This window comes from Thalassophryne amazonica, chromosome 17 (genome assembly GCF_902500255.1).
Source record: "Thalassophryne amazonica chromosome 17, fThaAma1.1, whole genome shotgun sequence".
NCBI classification, from domain to species: Eukaryota; Metazoa; Chordata; class Actinopteri; order Batrachoidiformes; family Batrachoididae; genus Thalassophryne; species Thalassophryne amazonica.
The window spans coordinates 45,642,533-45,662,664 of record NC_047119.1 but is presented as its reverse complement, the minus strand read 5'-3'; the positions used below and the strand labels follow the sequence as shown (position 1 = coordinate 45,662,664).

General features: G+C 41.8%; 1 protein-coding gene across 2 annotated transcripts in view; it reads left to right on the top strand.

Moving 5' to 3' along the window:
• Positions 1-20,132, top strand: part of rxraa (retinoid X receptor, alpha a) — a 234,596-nt gene that overhangs the window by 137,334 nt on the left and 77,130 nt on the right. For both annotated transcript variants that reach the window (XM_034191948.1, XM_034191949.1), the window contains exon 3: positions 15,748-15,986. In XM_034191948.1, the coding sequence (XP_034047839.1) occupies positions 15,748-15,986 (239 nt within the window). The remainder of the gene's footprint in view (positions 1-15,747; positions 15,987-20,132) is intronic.

Here is a 20,132-nt window from a genome sequence, read left to right as displayed (position 1 = left end):
GGTTGATTTGTGGACGTGGTCCCCGAAAATTTAGACTACTGTATAAAAGTCAGTTTTGATTTGACTGTTTTGGGGAGGGTTCGTCATTGCGAAAGATTCTGGACAATGATTTCTTCTTCCTCCTCTGCCTGCTGCAGGTCAGCGATGAGGAGGGGACGATTCTGGACAATTCGAAGTTTTTGAATGTGACTCTTTAGGTCGTTACTGCCGGTTCAGAATGGGTCAGAATTTACACACGTGCCTGCCACACGTGTGCGGTAAGCTGATTTTGTTTTGTTTTGTTTTTTTGTCAACGTCATTAACTTACGGTTTCAGATAACTGGCCGTCCGATTTTATGAACCACAACTTGCGCAAGTTAATGAGGTTTACGTGTATTGTACGTGACCAGATCTGATCTGTGTGTCCATGTTGCAGTTCTCAACTGTTTTTACATCAGTTACTATAGTAATGAAAGTCACGTGACTGCTGTCCAATGTGCAAACATATACATATATATAACATGAATATATGAATTATTGATGCAGTGGGTAAGCAAGCAAGCATTTTGCAAGTACAAATACACTTCCTGTCAACAAAGAGTGTTTAGTTTGTATTGATTGGAACATTGTCATTGTCAGTTAACCTATTGATTTTTACTCTGTAAAAACAAATATCCACCTTAAGTTTTCTTAGCCTAGTGACATAAAAAGTCAGAATAGAAATGGTGAAATCTTGGTGTAGATCGTGAAAATGTTAACCACTTGTAATGTGTTATTACACTTTTTCCTCTGTATTTTTCTCCATTTCAGAAGACTGAATGCAGATATGAATCTCATACGTATACAGTAGTTGATTGCAGTCATCTTCAGGGGCTAGTTATGATTAAATTACAGGAAATTATTATTTACCAACAAACAAAAAAAATGACATTGATGTGAGGCAGAAGTTGATGACTTGTTCGAAGCATTGGGGTGGTGTGAGATGGACAACACGCCTGTGGTAGCGTGCTCTGTTTTTCACAGGAGTTACTGTGAAAGAAAAGAATGAATTGCTGCTTCTTCTTCAAGGACTAAAGCTAATAAGAGTGAGGGAAAGACCTTGTGCACTTGGTGCAGTGGCTTTCTAACTACACAGGGACAATAAAGAACTCCACAGGGAACAAAATGACAATGAGAACTAGAAGAACCCTTTGAGCATTAAATAAGGTTGTGATGTACTTTGTGCAGAATCAGCTCTCTGATGTGCTGATCAAATACACTTCAAGCACAGAATAAGTCTCAGAACCGTATATTTTCATGTCTTTTTTTCCCCATTATTGATATTGCTTTACATTAGAATTACCACCATTGCTTTCTGGATTTTTCAAACTGTTGATCCAGGCTGATGTGTCTTGTTCTGTGTGCACATGCTGTTAAAATTAAAGTGCAACTAATGCACCACAATATTTACCCAAACTGTAGGAAGCAAGTTATTCTGTAATTAGTGAGGACATATGCCAGCATGGTTGATGTACAGAGTTCTGACCCAGCTGGTAATCCAGGTACTCGTACCAGCTGCAAGTTTGGCTCTGATCAGGCTGGAAGGATGCAGAACCTTTTTGTAAATTAGAAGAAAAAGCACCAGACTGGAGCCTTGAGGTTATGTTTTCGGTCGTGTCCGTTTGTTTGTTGGTTGGTTGGTTGGTTGGCTTGTTAGCAGGATTACTCAGAAAATCCTCAACGGATTTCAATTAAATTTTTACCAGGGGTGTATCTTGGCCTAACTTAGAAGTCATTAAATTTTGGTAATGATCCGGAACCAGTAATTTTTTTAAATGATTCTTTATCATTGCAGGATAGGGCCAATTTAAACATTTTTGCAGCTAACTTCATGAAGACGGGTCACAAAGACTGAACAAAAATTAAGTTACAACACAAGAATAATTTAGCATTCGTTTCTCCTCATTGAATAAACTTATTAGAAAATAAAAAAAACTTGTGAAGTTCATGCAGTTTCTCTTTATAAATACATTTGCTGAAGATCTAAGGGTTTAACCACTGAATCTGAAACATGACGGTAGATGCGTGAAACGACGTGGAATAAGTCTCTTTGCCAAAGGGTATTCCATGTGACGTCAGTGACCCTATGGCCTTGGCGGAGATTTGCACTCTCCGAGTGCTTCTAGTTATATGTACTGAGAAAATCAGTCAGAAAACTTTAAAGTATCAATGTCATAAAATCTCAATAGAAAGAAAATTAAAAACAAGTAAAATTCGAATGCCAAAATGAAAAACTAATAGAAATGACATAGGCTAACATCATCTTTGAATTCTAAGCAACAGCAAATAAGAGGAACCTTAAGGGATTGAATGAATGGGCCAATCACAACGGTAACTTAAAATCAGTCCTGCTTCTGCTGGCGAAATAGTTCCTGCTGCATTCAGGAACGAGTCCCTGAGGTGGGTAAAAACAACCATCCACTAATGAGGTGCACATTTGCACTTCGTTTAAATTGCAAGTAGCTTGTGATGATGATGATGATGATAACTGACGACTGATAAATAAGAGTAATTGCATTTTAAAAACGCACATAAATTTGTTGCACATTGAGAGAGATATCAGCTTGATATCGTGACACCTGTAGTTTATAAATGAAGGCGTTGCACTGAGTCGTTGTTGTTGGGCTCAACATTTTGCACAACTGACTGAATCTCTCTGGTTTGACTTCTCTCAGCTTCCTCTGAACACATCCGCAGAAATGCTAATGATCACTGCTCCAGTGCGCCACATACTTCAAATTGTCTCACCTTCCTCCCTAAAATGTCTGTGTGAATAATAATAGTAATAATAATCAAATGTTAGCAGAAAATCTGATCAAGAATCGGTACGGAGCCTATTCGTGAATGCAAATCATTGTCATTATATTGTGAAAGTTTAATGAAACCTTTGAGGTTTAGATGGAAGCTCGAGGTTTTTAACCACAAACTGATGCTGCATCTGTGTTTTCTAAGAAAATGACTGATACTGATATTTCATATATAATTATTCAAAACCAAGTGGAAAACCTCCGCTGCAGATAATTGACATCAACACAGAAGTGCCAAAATCTGCAGTTCCTTGAATGGCCAGAAGACGCTTTCTCCAAAAGGGGAGTCTGTTTCATAGAATCCCAGTAAAATGTCTAACTTTACAGCAAACGTCAACATCAAGTCGCTAATAATAGTTTCTTCATTCATGACAGCTGAACTGAGGGTGATTTTCTCTCTCTCTCTCTCTCTCTCTCTCTCGTAGTTATGATTTTAGATTGTTTTTGGCCACTATCGAGCCTGTTTTTGGCCACAATGTTATGCATATAACATTGTGGCCAAAAACAGGCTCGATAGCAGCTGTCACTTAAGACAGTGTGGCTAACTTGAGTGACAGCTGCCATTGAGCCTTAGGTAGCCTGTTGGCGGCCACCCGCTAGCAGGTTAGTAGTGCCTTTCTGAGCATTTTAAAACAAATATCAATCAATCAATTCAATCAATTTTATTTATATAGCGCCAAATCACAACAAACAGTTGCCCCAAGGCGCTTTATATTGTAAGGCAAGGCCATTCAATAATTACGGAAAAACCCCAACGGTCAAAACGACCCCCTGTGAGCAAGCACTTGGCGACAGTGGGAAGGAAAAACTCCCTTTTAACAGGAAGAAACCTCCAGTAGAACCAGGCTCAGGGAGGGGCAGTCTTCTGCTGGGACTAGTTGGGGCTGAGGGAGAGAACCAGGAAAAAGACATGCTGTGGAGGGGAGCAGAGATCAATCACTAATGATTAAATGCAGAGTGGTGCATACAGAGCAAAAAGAGAAAGAAACACTCAGTGCATCATGGGAACCCCCCAGCAGTCTAAGTCTATAGCAGCATAACTAAGGGATGGTTCAGGGTCACCTGATCCAGCCCTAACTATAAGCTTTAGCAAAAAGGAAAGTTTTAAGCCTAATCTTAAAAGTAGAGAGGGTGTCTGTCTCCCTGATCTGAATTGGGAGCTGGTTCTACAGGAGAGGAGCCTGAAAGCTGAAGGCTCTGCCTCCCATTCTACTCTTACAAACCCTAGGAACTACAAGTAAGCCTGCAGTCTGAGAGCGAAGCGCTCTATTGGGGTGATATGGTACTATGAGGTCCCTAAGATAAGATGGGACCTGATTATTCAAAACCTTATAAGTAAGAAGAAGAATTTTAAATTATATTCTAGAATTAACAGGAAGCCAATGAAGAGAGGCCAATATGGGCTTCATTTGTCCGGCCTATATGATGCTGGTCTTGCCTGCATTCCACCCTTTTGCCCATTTGTGGGTTTGCTATGAGTTAGAAAGTCTGGAGGGTTTGTTGTGTGTGCATGCGTATAAGCAACAGGTTCAAAGTAGTGTTCCACAGCAGCCTGGACTCAAGGTTCTTAAAATGGAGCAATATCTCCACCTGGTGGAGATTTAACATTAACGCAGGTACAATAGAATTTTGAAGAGAGAGAGAGAATATATTCTATAATGGCTGAGTGGCTCCTTGTCATTTGATTGGTGCTTTGTATGTCACATGACATGGATTATTCATCCCATTTGTGTTGCGTTGCACTTAGAGTGCAATTTGCTTCCATTTACAGTGCAAATTTGGTTCCATACATTTGGTACCATTGCACTCTGCGTGCACAGACATGCACACACATGTGCACACAAACACACAAAACAAATCCACTGCCATCTGGAGGCAGGAAGACCTGTTAGGAGGAAGGCATACTGAAACACTGGACTACTTTCTGACGTGATTTTTTTTTTTTTCGCTGCACTGAGGAAGTACACAGTCTTTTTTTAGTACACAAAGTTGGTGGATGACATCATCAAAATTATTTTTTGACTCATATAAAGTTCATGTTGGGATTGTTGATGTCAGAGCAGCAGTGATGCACCAAAGCTGGACAATTTGCTGACATGATTTTTGCTGGAGTGAGGATTGTACACAAACCAGGGATCGAAATACAGTTTTTAACTTACTTGCGCTGGTGCTAGTAACAAAAAAATTACTTGCACCAAAAAAAAGTTACTTGCACAACCAAACGTCAGTCTTATATCAACCTTAAAACTCCTCCTCTGATGTGTCAGACTCTTCCTCTCTGGGGAGAGTTTGAGGGGAGACCAGCAGCAGTGGCAGACAGTTTATTTTTTTTCACGTGCGCGCGAACTAATCATCCGTGAAGATAATTTTATTAACTACACAGATGTATAATAAAACAAATGGTGGCTGGTTTATAACACAATGATGACAGAGTTTGAGGGGAGAGAGAGCGAGGAACCGCAGCGGCAACCAGTTTTTTTTTTTTTTCTTTTCTTTTTTTTGTTTAGTTATTTGTAGGGCTGCTACAAATGACTGTTTTGATAGTCGACTAGTCAACGATTATTTTTGCGATTAGTCGACTCGTCGGATCATACATAATTTCCTAAATTAAGGCTTGCAGCATTTTCCGAGAAACGTCGGGGGATGAAAACATGAACATTTCCAAATCAGTGACTATTTCTTAGACTTCATTTACATCAATCATTCAGAAATACAAAGAGTGTGGTACTTTATAGTAAATCTGTGTCAGGTAGGCAGTTCTCAAAAACTAAATGCTGGAAGGAGACAAGTGAGGGAAGCCACCAAGACACAGCTCTGGAAGAACGATTGGCTTCTTTGAGTGGAGAAACTGGGAATAGTGCAACATTTTTATTTTTATCTTCATTTTACATATAGTCCCAACTTTTTCTGATTTGTGGTTGTTTCTGTTGCATTTCTGAAATTACAGAACTGCTATAAAGAAAAGTGTGAACATTTTATTGTGTTTTAAAACTTTGAGGAGCAAATGCAAACACCAAACTCTTATAAAGAAGGAAAAAATACACACATGTGCAGGAAAACTTTGATGTAAACTGAACAGAACAATTCAGGCTGATTTGGCTCCCCATATTTTTTGTATAAATAAATCAGAATAAAGTAAGAGGTAACTCACTTTGAAATTAATAAAACATATAGCTGCAGCTTATAATAACTTTGAAAAGTAACAAAAATCAGCAGCTTGTATTTTTATTCTGACTCCAGTTCATTTTAGTGTGATGAAGTCATTTTTTAAGTCATTTTTCTTTCTCCTCATTAGTCACGTTTTTTTTGCTTGAACGCTACATTAATCTTAAGATTGAATAAATACATACCGTTGGAAAATAACAGCTGTTAAAGTTCAGAGTTCTCACCTCCTTTTTGTGATCTGTGCCTCTGAACATCACTACACAGCTTCTCCACATCAGGGTTTTTTAACCCGTGTATGTGTAATTTTTGCTCAGTTCATTTATATATTCTCATTTTTAAGGATGTTTTAAGGATATTTAACCGTTTATTTCATCTCATGATCGCATAAATTCAGTATACGACGCGCACATGGTGTGAACAGGTCAGTGCCATCAGAACCGCGCAGGTAGAGAAAGTGGAAAGAGAAGTCAAGGCAGCTCCACGGTTTGGTTTTGTTGTGTGTGTGTGTGTGTGTGTGTGTGTTTGCTGTTCTCTCGGGTTAAAATCCTCTCTCTCTACTCCACGCTCGCTGTCTCAAGTGCACTGATGGTTCTCAGCAGAACCTAATGTCTCGTGCCTCCATTCAGGAATCTTCCTCTCTCCCTCGCAGTCTGCAGTCAGTTGACTCCGCGCACGTGCGCAAACACACACACATACCCACACGCCAGCTCCGTTGGTAAACTGAGCATTTTAAGCGGCTTTGAACAAGACGGTCACTGTTTTAATCAGCCGTCTTTCCCAAAATTTGAATGTCCAAATGACAGCAGGACGGCTCGCTGCCTAAAACTATGAATTGAGAGAAAAACAAAGACTTAAATAAAATAAACGACTCGTCGACTAATAAATTAGTTGTCGACGGTTCCAATAGTTGACGTAGTCGTGACCAGTCGACTAGTCGTGGCAGCCGTAGTTATTTACTGCAGCTCCTGCAGCAAATAATGAAACTCCCCAAATTGGGAACGTCTCATGAGGATGTTGTGAACCCAGGGACGGCGCCACTGGCGATGTTTGTCAGCTTTCCACAACAAATAGAGCACAGCAACTCGTTCCGTGTGTGAGAGTCATAAAACGCAGGGAAGGCAAAGACAACACACTGTAAATGTTTTTTTCCTTATTTATCCCTTTATTGGTTCATTCTACTGGTGCTTGTACTTGATAAAACGTGGATAAAGTTACTTGTACCAGTGCTAGTGCAGTATAAAATTATGTGCACCGCTCAAATAATATGTGCACACACTAGCACATGCATGTACTAATTTGACCCCTGCAAATTTTCCTTTTTTTTTTTCTGGAAGTACACAAAGTCAGTGCAGTGCAGCAACAAAGTGTAAGTCCCTTCTCTGTTGTTTATAAATTAATATAACATGAAATGACAAGGATGCTCCCACAACCCCTAATTGGAGTAGGCGGTTGAAGATGAGTGTGTGTATTCACCTTATTCAGGAAGTCAGGGTAGGCGGCTCCATTTTGTCAAGCAACCTCCGGTTTGCCACTGCGTCTAATGATTAGCTACGTGGGAACACAGTACGCTAGAAGTGTCCGAACATGAGCAGCATTAATTACATTAATTGTTCAGTTCTTGGGTGCCACAACAACTGGAAGAAGAGGAAACTATCGCTTTCAGAACGATGTTTTGAACATGGAAAGTAAAGATCTGAGTGCTGTGGATGAGCATTTAACTTGTTCCCTGCTCCATCAAAAGATGAGGATCTCCGGTGCTGGCTAAAGGCGCTGAGTTTGAAAAATCCACCCAAATGTCCCTGTCTGTTCGTTTCATTTTATGGAGAAAAAAAACCCACACCACTGGATCTTTACCCAGAGAAATGGTTGGGCTACAACACTCCGTTGAAGAAGCCATGGGGGATGCTAGTGAGATAAACGGGTAAGCTGTGTTTGTAGCGTTAGCTGCTATGTAATTTACTCATTTTCTGGCGTTTGATACAACCAAACACTGCATGAAATAACACTATATGTATATTAACGTTACATAATCTTGGCATTACGGTGGTACTACTTGTCGGGTAGTATTTTAACTTAATTGTGCTTTTATACGTGTTGCGCAGTGCAAAGCTTGTAGTTCCTCATAGCTAAACCGTCCACATCGAGTGACAACACAAAGGAGTTAAAAATAATCGAGGGCCACTTTTTCATGTCATCTTCCCACTCTGTTATGACCCATGGGTGAGCCAGAGTCGATCCCTTTGAGCTTTTCAAAAAGGTTTTTGTTGTATACTGAAAACAACGCTCACTGGAAGTCCTAAGACAAAACGGACATGCCTCTGTTGTAAAAGTGGGCGGGGCTGAATAAGGTGAATAAAACAAATAATGAATGTTTTTACATTCTTTCAATGGAACAAATATTTAATTCGGTGAAAGCTGGAACATACCATTCATCATGGCCTTTCCTCATTGAATCGTATATTCCATCTTTCACCTCATGAAATATTCGTACCATTGAACTCATTAACATTCATTATTAGTATAATGTGTGTGTGTGTGTGTGTTCAAAGCTGGTGAGTTATTTAATGTTAACTGTTCTTCCAGCTGGAGCTGGTAAAGGATGGTTGTAGGATCTGCCACCTTTTGACATTCACTCTAAATAAAAATTGTAATTATTCATGTTATTGGGTATATTGGGCAGTAAAGCTGCAGTGTGCAGGATTTAAGGGTTTGCAGAAATGGAATGTAGCATTCATAACCATCTCTTTATTAGTGTATAAATGACCTGACCTGCAACAATGGGGTGATGTGTTTTCATGAGCGTACAATAAGCCCTGACCCCTCATGCAGAATGCCATGTTACACTGCCATGTTGATACAGTAGCCCAACAGGGACATACGAGGTCTATTAGAAAAGTATCTGACCATAGTTTAAAAAAAAAAAACATATGGATTTGAATCACGTGTGCTTGTGTGAGCCAACCTTGAACCTTCATGCGCATGCGTGATTTTTTTCACGTCTGTCGGTTGCGTCATTCGCCTGTGAGCAGGCTTTGAGTGAGGAGTGGTCCACCCCCCTCGGCGGATTTTCATTGTCAGGGAAATGGCTGAGAGACTGCTGCTTTGCTTGATCAAATTTTTTTTTAGAAACTGTGAGGCACATCCATGTGGACACCATTTGAGAAATTCAGGTGGTGTTTGGTGAAAATTTTATGGGCTTCAAAGACATTAAGGGATGTTACTGTCGCTTTAAGGACGCCATCAGCAGCTGTGGGGCGCGCCGCGCTCCAGCTGCCATCGACAGGCTGAACGACCATTTCATTTCTAAACGGATCGCTCTGTGGATCCGTGACCGTGTGCACTTTCTCTGGTTATCACAAGAGGTAGACATCACCCATTTTCCTGCAGATTTCACTTTTAACAAGAGATTTTGTCGTGGAAAGCCGAGCGGATGCTTCGCGCGTCATGATGGATTTGCTGCTGGACCCACACAAAACCACCTCCGTTTTGGTCTCACAGGACGGCTTTGAGATGGCGTTCAGACAGCTGTCGGTGGTTTTTCAGTCGAGTGATTATCCAAGAAACTGTGGACGAGCCTGGACATGCCAGAACATGTTCTGTGACGCTTCATCACGGTGTTGCTTTGCGCGTCGCGGCACCGCCGTGACACCTCCGTTTCAGAGTGCCAGAAGGACAAGCTGGGACATGCCTTTCAGTGCTTACCAGTCGAGTGAGTATCAGGGAAGGCATGTCCCAGCTTGTCCTTCTGGCACTTCGAAATGGAGGTGTTCTTTGTCTCGCTTGCCGTCGTGACGCGCGAAGCGTCCACTCGTTTCCATGACAAAATCTCCTTGTAACAGTTGAATGTGCCGTTCATTTCCAAACTGGACGTTGTGTTTTATCCGGGACGTCGTCTGGACTAGCACAGGAATTGTGAAAAGACGTGGACATCAGCACTTTTTTGGCAAATTGAGACAGACGTGCGGAGGAAAGCAACGCCGTGATGAAGCGTCACAGAACATGTTCTGGCATGTCCAGGCACATCCACAATTTCTTGGATAATCACTCGACTGAAAAACCACCGACAGCTGTCTGAACGCCATCTCAAAGCCGTCCTGTGAGACCAAAACGGAGGTGGTTTTGTGTCGGTCCAACAGCGAATCCATCATGACACGCGAAGCGTCCGCTCGGCTTTCCACGACAAAATCTCTTGTTAAAAGTGAAATCTGCAGGAAAATGGGTGATGTCCAGCTCTTGTGATAACCAGAGAAAGTGCACACGATGGTCACGGATCCACAGAGCGATCCGTTTAGAAATGAAATGGTCGTACAGCCTGTCGATGGCAGCTGGAGCGCGGCACGCCCCACAGCTGCTGTGGGCCGTCCTTAAAGCGACAGTAACATCCCTTAATGTCTTTGAAGCCCATAAACGTTTTCAGCAAAAACCACCTGAATTTCTCAAATGGTGTCCACATGGATGTGCCTCACAGTTTCTAAAAAAAAATTTGATCAAGCAAAGCAGCAGTCTCTCAGCCATTTCCCTGACAATGAAAATCCGCCGAGGGGGGTGGACCACCCCTCACTCAAAGCCTGCTCACAGGCGAATGACGCAACCAACAGGCGTGAAAAAAATCATACATGCGCATGAAGGTTCAAGGTTGGCTCACGCAAGCACACGTGATTCAAATCCATATTTTTTTTTTTTTTTAAAAATAAGGTCTGATACTTTTCTAATAGACCTCGTACGTATTCTGGCTTTCACATTTTGCAGTGTGGCCAAAAGACTGAAGGGAAGAGAAACTAGTGGTTGTTTCTCTATACACAGCCTGCTGGTGGAGGCTGACAAGTTTAAGAACCCTTGTTTATTATCAAAAAACAAGGCAAACTGCGCAAATCCCCATCACCAAAGGAAAACATGAAGGGAAGTTAAATTGTGACCATTGATGATATAATGCAGTCTGTAACCTCACCACTAGATGACACTAAATCCTGCACACGGTATCTTTCGAGTTGGTCAAACAGTCATGGATTATTTTTTTCATGGATTAACGCGGAGTGTCTTCCCTCCGCTCGCACTCTCTGGTTTACTTTCCACTCAGTTTTATCTAATCTGATGAGCGTGTTGACTTGGTCTTTGAAGGTAGCACCTGCTTGCTTGCCACCATTTATGTTCTCCGGCTGATTGTACAACCTTTTACACTTCAACAGACTCAGATTAACTAAACAATAACTCTTTTTCCTGTAATCTGCATTTTTTTTTTACGTAATTTTCTCCATTTCTTCTTTCTCCTCATTTTCCTTTTTTTGTTCTTTTGTGTTCTTGATCCTCTTTCTGACATCCTTGTTTCTTCCCATTTCTCATCTCTTCCTCGTTTCCTCTCCATTTGGTGTCACCTTCTTTCCTCAACTCACGTTTCCTCATCACTCTTTGTTTCTGCTCACCTCTTTGCTCTCCTCTCCTTTTTCCCCCATGTCTTCACCCCTCCTTGTTTCCTTTCCTCCATTCTCTTATTCTTAGGTTATCGCTTATCTTCTCTTGTCTCTTATTTCCTTTTCTGCCCTCCTTGTGTTTGTTTCCTTTCCTCGCCAGCTTTATTTCGTTGTCTCCCTTTTCAGTATGGAAACATTTCCAATGAATTAGTGGAGTGGAAATGCTAATTGGTGTTTCTGTCTTGGTCTTCATTTTTGGGGCGGAGCCTATTGGGTACAGTAATTGCACAGTGGCACCCGCAGCTCCTTTTATGTTCCTGAATTTAAATCCAGTTTGAGATAGTTTATGGGAAATGTTGGCACGTGGAGAGCGTTTAGATTCTTCATCTTCAGGAATGATGCATGTGGGCGTGTCTTAGGAGGATCAAACACTGAACCGATACAGCGAGCTGCAGACAAGCTGGTCTTCAGACTGTTGCATCTTCCTTTCCATAAGGACAAGCCGGCGTGCAGAAAGCACAAAAACTGTTTGGTTGATCTGGATCGCTGCTTCTGATTTATCCTGCGTTCACATTTTACTGCAGAAACGTTACTTCACAATGAGACAAACGTCTCAGCCAACATTACAGGGCGCCGGCACGGACACGTTTTGAGTGTTGGGTCTTCAATAAGTGAGCCATTCATCAGAATTATTCCACTGTGCGGAAACAGAGGAAGCCGGTCACTTCTGAATTCTGGGAGTGTGATGGAGGAGCCACTTATTGCACAATGAGTCCACATTCTCTCACAATCCCCCTGAGGTAAAGTTGGGAATTATCAGTGTCAGCGAATAAAACAAGCTAAATAAAGGTCATGTGTAGAACAACTACTTAAAAAATGAACATACTCATGTCAAACAAACACTTGTTTGATTAATCAGTTAGTTAGTAGGCAGAAAAAATTAATACTGCTAATTATTGTTTTCCAGTTATAAAGGGAAAAATGCCAAACATTAACTGATTGCAGCTTTGGAACGGTGATGAGTCACTGCTGGGTCGTTCCATATGAAATCAGTAAGTGACTCTTAGGTCAAAGGCTCACATTTGCCTTTTTTTCACCACATATTTTGTAGATTATGGGCCCAATATGAAAAATCAAAAATATTACATTCATACGCCACGTAGGGTTATGGGGATGAGGCACTTTTTTGGAGACAGTAGCAACAAAAGACTGGGACAGTTGATGAATGGTCAAAGAACACCTGTTTGGAACATTCCACAGATGAACAGGTTAATTGGAAACAGGTGAGGGTCATGATTGGGTAGAACAGGAGCATCCCAAAAGGCTCAGCCGTTCACAAGCCAAGATGGGGTGAGGATCACCACTTTGTGAACAACTGTGTGAAAAAATAGTCCAACAGTTTAAGAACAATGTTTCTCAATGTTCAATTGCAAGAAATTTAGGGATTCCATCATCTACAGTCCATAATATAACCAGAAGATTCAGAGAATCTGGAGAACTTTCTACATGTAAGCAGCAAGGCCGAAAACCAACATTGAATGCCCGTGACCTTCGACCCCTCAGGCGGCACTGTATTAAAAACTGACATCATTGTGTAAAGGATCTTACCACGTGGGCTCAGGAACACTTTCAGAAAACCATTGTCAGTTAATACAGTTTGTCGCTACATCTACAAGTGCAAGTTAAAACAAAACAAAATCCATACATCAACAACATCCAGAAACGCCGCCGCCTTCTCTGGGCCTGAGCTCATTTGAAATGGACAGACGCAAAGTGGAAAAGTGTGCTGTGGTCTGATGAGTCCACATTTCAAATTATTTTTGGAAATCATGGATGTCGTGTCCTCTGGACAAAAGAGGAAAAACACCATCCAAATTGTTACCAGCGCAAAGTTCAAAAGCCAGCATCTGTGATGGTATGGGGTGTGTTAGTGCCCATGGCACGGGCAACTTACACATCTGTGATGGCACCATCAATGCTGAAAGGTACATCCAGGTTTTCGAGCAACACATGCTGCCATCCAAGCAATGTCAACAGTGTGGCTTCTTAGTAAAAGAGTGCGGGTACTAGACTGGCCTGCCCGCAGTCCAGACCTGTCGTCCATTGAAAATGTGTGACGCATTATGAAGCGCAAAATATGACAACGGAGACCCCGGACTGTTGAACAACTGAAGTCATACATCAAGCAAGAATGGGAAAGAATTCCACCTACAAAGCTTCAACAATGTGTCCTCCAGTTCCCAAACGCTTATTGAGTGTTGTTTGAAGGAAAGGTGATGTAACACAGTGGTAAGCATACCACTGTCCCAGCTTTTTTGAAACATGTTGCAGGCATCCATTTCAAAATGAGCAAATATTTGCACAAAAACAATAAAATGTAACAGTTTGAACATTAAATATCTTGTCTTTGTGGTGTATTCAGTTGAATATAGATTGAAGATGATTTGGAAATCATGTATTCTGTTAGTTACATTTTATACAACGTCCCAACTTCATTGGAATTGGGGTTGTATGTATAAAATCAGGTGTAAAGTGTGTGTGTGTGTGTGTGTGTGTGTGTGTGTGTGTGTGTGTGTGTGTGGTGGGGGGGGGGGGGGTGATGCAAAATGAGATGGTACATTTTAGCCATTTAATCAAAAATGGCTCTTGATGAAATCTGCACATGTAAAATCAGTGTAAAACAGATTTTACACTGATCTGGATCTTTTTTTTTTTCTCTTTTTTTTTTACATCACGAGCATAGAAGTGATTATGAGAAGCAGGACTGAAAACATGCAGTCGTTTGACTAATCGCGCTGTGGGGAAGTGCAGGTTGGAGCTTAGTTTGTATAGAGTTGCAGAATAATGGATGTAAGAGAGACGAGTAAAAGTAAGTCCCTTCGGCTGCTCCCTTGTTTGCACTCAGGGTCGCCACAGCAAATCCAAGGTGGATCTGCGTGTTGAATTGGCACAGGTTTTACGCCGGATGCCCTTCCTGACGCAACTCCACATTACATGGAGAAATGTGGCAGGGGATGGATTTGAACCTGGAGCCTTCTGAACTGAAACCAAGCGCATTAACCACTTGGACACCACCCCTATGTAAGAGGGACGAGTGGTGTTAAATAGTGGACGGGTGAGGGCGGGGCTTGTTATCGTGCACACGGAACGCTGTTAGTGAGCTCTCAGTGACATAGGACAGAACCCCTCCTCCTCCTTTTTCTCCCGCTTGTTCTGTGTCTGGCCTGTTGACAGGTGATGTGAAGATGAGTTGCTCATGCACTGAAAGACGACACACATGATCTGATTGCTGCCTGATTTGTACAAACCCGACTTCTGAATTAATCACTCTTGAAAGTGATAGATTCACAACATTTTCTAGAATTGTGGAAAGTTATCTCAGAGTGTTTCATTTTGCGTCTTTCTGCAAAATCCTTTTACCTATGATCATGTTACCCTTCTGATGTCACAAAGAAAAGTCTAAAGTTCAGCTGTCCTCCTCCCTCAGTCAGCAGACACTCGGGTAATAATTTCACAGACAGACATCTTTGGGACATAGCGTGAAAAGACAAGGAGCGAGTTTAAAATCCCTTCTTCTTCATTCAGTACGGTAATAATGGTTGACCGTTGTTCTTCAGTGGAGACGTGCACTCCCAGCGCTCCCTGCAGTATTTGCACGTGCACTATGACAATAGCACACATTATGATGTCATATCGACCTTGTTGTGGTTTTAAAATTAAAAAAAAATTTTTTTTTAAATTCTCTTACTTTTAATATGTTCCAAGAACTAGTGGAAAGATTTCAAGTACATTTTGCACATCCAACGACGATCTCACGAACCATTAAAGTTTACAGGTCAAAGGTCAAGGTCACAGTGTAAGATAAGGGTTTGTTTTTTTGTTTGTTTCAAGGCTTTAAAAATATAGTGCAGGATTTGGCCTTGAAGGTCAAACTCATAATAACTTCAGCTTTAGTGGCCAAATGGTGCCAAATGGACCCATTTTTACTGTTGAACATGGATGGAAAGTCAACTGGGCTTTCAAGATATAGCACTTCATTTGACCTGGAGCAGCCCTGAAGGCCACAGTCAAGGTCAGGCAATGTTTCATTACTTATTGTGGCTAAATGTTGAAAAACTTCAAAATATGCTGTTGCATATGACCTTGAAAGTCACAGTCAAGGTCAAGCGGTGTTTATTGAATGTGAATAGGAAGTCAGATATGAATTTTTAAAAGCCATCATGTGGCATTGAGCTGTGCACATACACTAGAGTGTCCTTTCTAGCTCCAAACTGAATCACCACAACAGCAGCGTGCACAAAGATTGTGACATATATATTCACTTTTTCTTTTCTTTTCTTTTTTATTAGACTCATCGGGCCAGATGTCGTCCTCACCCCTTGGCTCTCCAACGTCCCACCGGGGAATGCACCCGTCTTTGCTTAGCCCGACCTCCATGGGGCCATCTGGCCCTCTTCACTCTCCCATCAACACGCTGAGTTCACCCATGAATGGACTGACTTCACCATTCTCTGTCATCAGCTCACCGATGGGCCCTCACTCCATGACCACGCCGGGCATGGGCTACGGCCCCAGTGTCAGTCCACAGGTGAGTCCACACTTCCCATCAGTGTCTGTTTCCCCTCTAAATATGACGCTGCTGCGTGCGCGCATCCGTGCGTGCATGCGCGTGTGTGTGTGTGTGTGTGTGTGTGTGTTTAATAAATGGCAAAATGTCAACCTGTTGCTGTTTGAACGGTGCTTCTCGCTATTGGCGTGCTCATTGCTGCGTTTTAAAAACTGTCCCATATGTGCAGGCGATAAGAGTGGATTAGAGGTACTTCCAGAAAGCATCCAGTATCTTTGTTTCTTTTACATTTCCTAATCAAAAACTTTAATCTGTGCCTGGTGTCTCAGAGGTGCAGCTTGTTAAGGTGACAGTGTGTCACATTCATGTTGAAATAACTGGTAAAATCAGGACAAAGGCCTTTTTAACAATATAATTGCAGTGTGCACTATAAATATATGCAGTACTATGCAAAAAAAAAAAATCTGTATTTCAATCAAAGAATATCAATTTGCAACCTTGATTGCAAACCACATTTTCAATTAAAAAAACAGATTTCTTTGAGGTGCCAATAATTATGCAGTAACAACATGAAAAACGCAAAGACAACTTGATTTTTCTGAGTAATTACAGACCGAAATTACAGAAACTAAATTATGTATTTAAGGCAGAAAAGTTGTCAGACATTTTTACTTATTTCTGTTTGTTTATAAATATTATTCATTTACCAGCTTTTTGTTATCTTTAAATTTTTTAAGCACATTTAAATGCAGCCATTCTATAAATCCAGCACACAGACACACACACACACACAGATGTGTGTGTGTGTGTGTGTGTGTGTGTGTGTGTATATATATATATATATATATATATATATATATATATATGAGGTCTATTAGATAATAAACCGACCCTTTTATTTATTTTTTTAACTATATGGATTTGAATGACGTGCGATTACACCAATCATGCTTGAACCCTCGTGCGCATGCGTGAGTTTTTTCACGCGTGTCGGTGACGTCATTTCCCTGTGGGCAGGCCTTGAGTGAGATGTGGTCCCGCCCTCTCGGCTGAATTCCTTTGTTTCACACGCTGCTCGAGATGGCGCACGTTGCTTTATCAAAATTTTTTCTGGACCTGTGAGGAATATCCGAGTGGACACTATTCGAGAAATTAAGCTGGTTTTCGGTGAAAAGTTTAACGGCTGATGAGAGATTATGGGGTGTTTCTGTCAGTGTAAGGACTTCCCACGCAGCGGGACGTTGTGCAGCGCTTCCAGGCGCCGTCGTCGGCCTGTTTCGACCTTAAAACATCCTAATTTAAGGCTTAATTCACCCAGGACGTCGTGAGAGAACAGAGAAGATTCAGAAGAGGCCGGCGTGAGGACTTTATGCGGACATTCCACTGTTTAAGGACATTTTGTAATGAAAGACGTGCGCGCAAATTCGCCGAGTCGTTTCCGTGACGACTCGGCAAATCTGTGTGCGCCGCAACAGGAAAAACACCTCCGTGTTGAAAACCATTTGTAAAATTCAGGCGGCTTTTGATGGCTTTCAACAAGTGAGTAACTCAGAAATTGTTTAACAGCTTGGGCATGTTCCAACTTGCCGTTAAGGTTTCCAACAGAGGTGTTTTTCCTGTCGCGACCCCCCGCGGTCGGGTCCGGCCCGACATGCGACTCTGCCCACACGTTCTTTCATTACAAAATGTCCGTTAACAATGGAATGTCCGAATAAACTCCTCATGCCGACTTCTTCTGAAAGTTCTCTGTTCTCTGACGACTTCCTGGGTCAACAGAGCCTGAAACGTGGACGTTTTCAACTTGAAACGGCGAGACGCTGCCACCTCGAAGTGCAGATCGCCGTCAGGCGCCGTGAGCCGTCCTTACGGCGACACTACCAGACCAAAATCTGTCATCAGCCGTTAAAAATTTTACCGAAAACCAGCTGAATTTATCGAATGGTGTCCACTCAGTTGTGCCTTACAATTTTGAAAAAAATTTGATCAAACAAAGCAGCAGTCTCTGAGCCATTCTTAAACAATGAAAAAATCAACGAGAGGGTGGGCGACTCCTCACTCAAAGACTGCCCACAGGCGAATGACGTAACCGACAGGCGTGAAAGAACTCTCGCATGCCCACGAGGGTTCAAGCATGTCTGATGTAATCACACGTGATTCAAATCCATATGGTTTTTGAAAAAAATAATAAGGTCGGATACTTTTCTAATAGACCTCATATATACACTCAACAAAAATTTAAACGCAACACTTTTGGTTTGGCTCCCATTTTGTATGAGATGAACTCATACAAAATGGGGGGGCAGTCTAAGGCACACCTGTGCACTAATCATGGTGTCTAATCAGCATCTTGGTATGGCACACCTGTGAGGTGGGATGGATTATCTCAGCAAAGGAGAAGTGCTCACTATCACAGCTTTAGACTGGTTTGTGAACAATATTTGAGGGAAATGGTGATATTGTGTATGTGGAAGAATTTTTAGATCTTTGAGTTCATCTCATACAAAATGGGAGCAAAACCAAAAGTGTTGCGTTTATATTTTTGTTGAGTGTATATGTATGTATGTGTGTATGTATATATGTACGAGGGCTGTCAATAAAGTAAGGGTCCTTTTTATTTTTTCAAAAACTATATGGATTTCATTCATATGTTTTTACGTCAGACATGCTTGAACCCTCGTGCGCATGCGTGAGTTTTTCCACACCTGTCAGTGACGTCATTCACCTGTGAGCACTCCTTGTGGGAGGAGTCGTCCAGCCCCTCGTCGGAATTCCTTTGTCTGAGAAGTTGCTGAGAGACTGGCGCTTTGTTTGATCAAAATTTTTTCTAAACCTGTGAGACACATCGAAGTGGACACGGTTCGAAAAATTAAGCTGGTTTTCAGTGAAAATTTTAACGGCTGATGAGAGATTTTGAGGTGATTCTGTTGCTTTAAGGACTTCCCACGGTGCGAGACGTCGCTCAGCGCTCTCAGCCGCCGTCGTCAGCCTGTTCAAGCTGAAAACCTCCACATTTCAGGCTCTATTGATCCAGGACGTCGTGAGAGAACAGAGAAGTTTCAGAAGAAGTCGGTTTCAGCATTTTATCCGGATATTCCACTGTTAAAGGAGATTTTTTTTAATGAAAGACGTGCGGACGGATCCGCGCGTCGGGATGCAGCTGACGCGGTGCGACGGCACAGGAAAAACACCTCCGTGTTGATAACCATTTGTAAAATCCAGGCGGCTTTTGATGGCTTTCAGTGGAGTGAGTATATGAGAAATTGTTTAACAGGCAGGACATGTTCCAACTTGTCCTTAAGGCTTTCAACAGAGGTGTTTTTCCCAATAGAGCGCTTCGCTCTCAGACTGCAGGCTTACTTGTAGTTCCTAGGGTTTGTAAGAGTAGAATGGGAGGCAGAGCCTTCAGCTTTCAGGCTCCTTTCCTGTGGAACCAGCTCCCAATTCAGATCAGGGAGACAGACACCCTCTCTACTTTTAAGATTAGGCTTAAAACTTTCCTTTTTGCTAAAGTTTATACTTAGGGCTGGATCAGGTGACCCTGAACCATCCCTTAGTTATGCTGCTATAGACGTAGACTGCTGGGGGGTTCCCATGATGCACTGTTTCTTTCTCTTTTTGTTCTGTATGCACCACTCTGCATTTAATCATTAGTGATTGATCTCTGCTCCCCTCCACAGCATGTCTTTTTCCTGGTTCTCTCCCTCAGCCCCAACCAGTCCCAGCAGAAGACTGCCCCTCCCTGAGCCTGGTTCTGCTGGAGGTTTCTTCCTGTTAAAAGGGAGTTTTTCCTTCCCACTGTAGCCAAGTGCTTGCTCACAGGGGGTCGTTTTGACCGTTGGGGTTTTACATAATTATTGTATGGCCTTGCCTTACAATATAAAGCGCCTTGGGGCAACTGTTTGTGATTTGGCGCTATATAAAAAAATTGATTGATTGATGTATATGTGTATGTGTATATATGTATATGTGTGTATGTGTATATGTGTGTATGTGTATATGTATATGTGTGTATGTGTATATGTATATGTGTGTATGTGTATGTGTATATGTGTATGTGTGTATGTGTATGTGTGTGTGTGTGTGTATATGTGTGTATGTGTGTGTATGTGTGTATGTGTGTATGTGTGTATGTGTGTATGTATATGTATATGTGTGTATGTGTATATG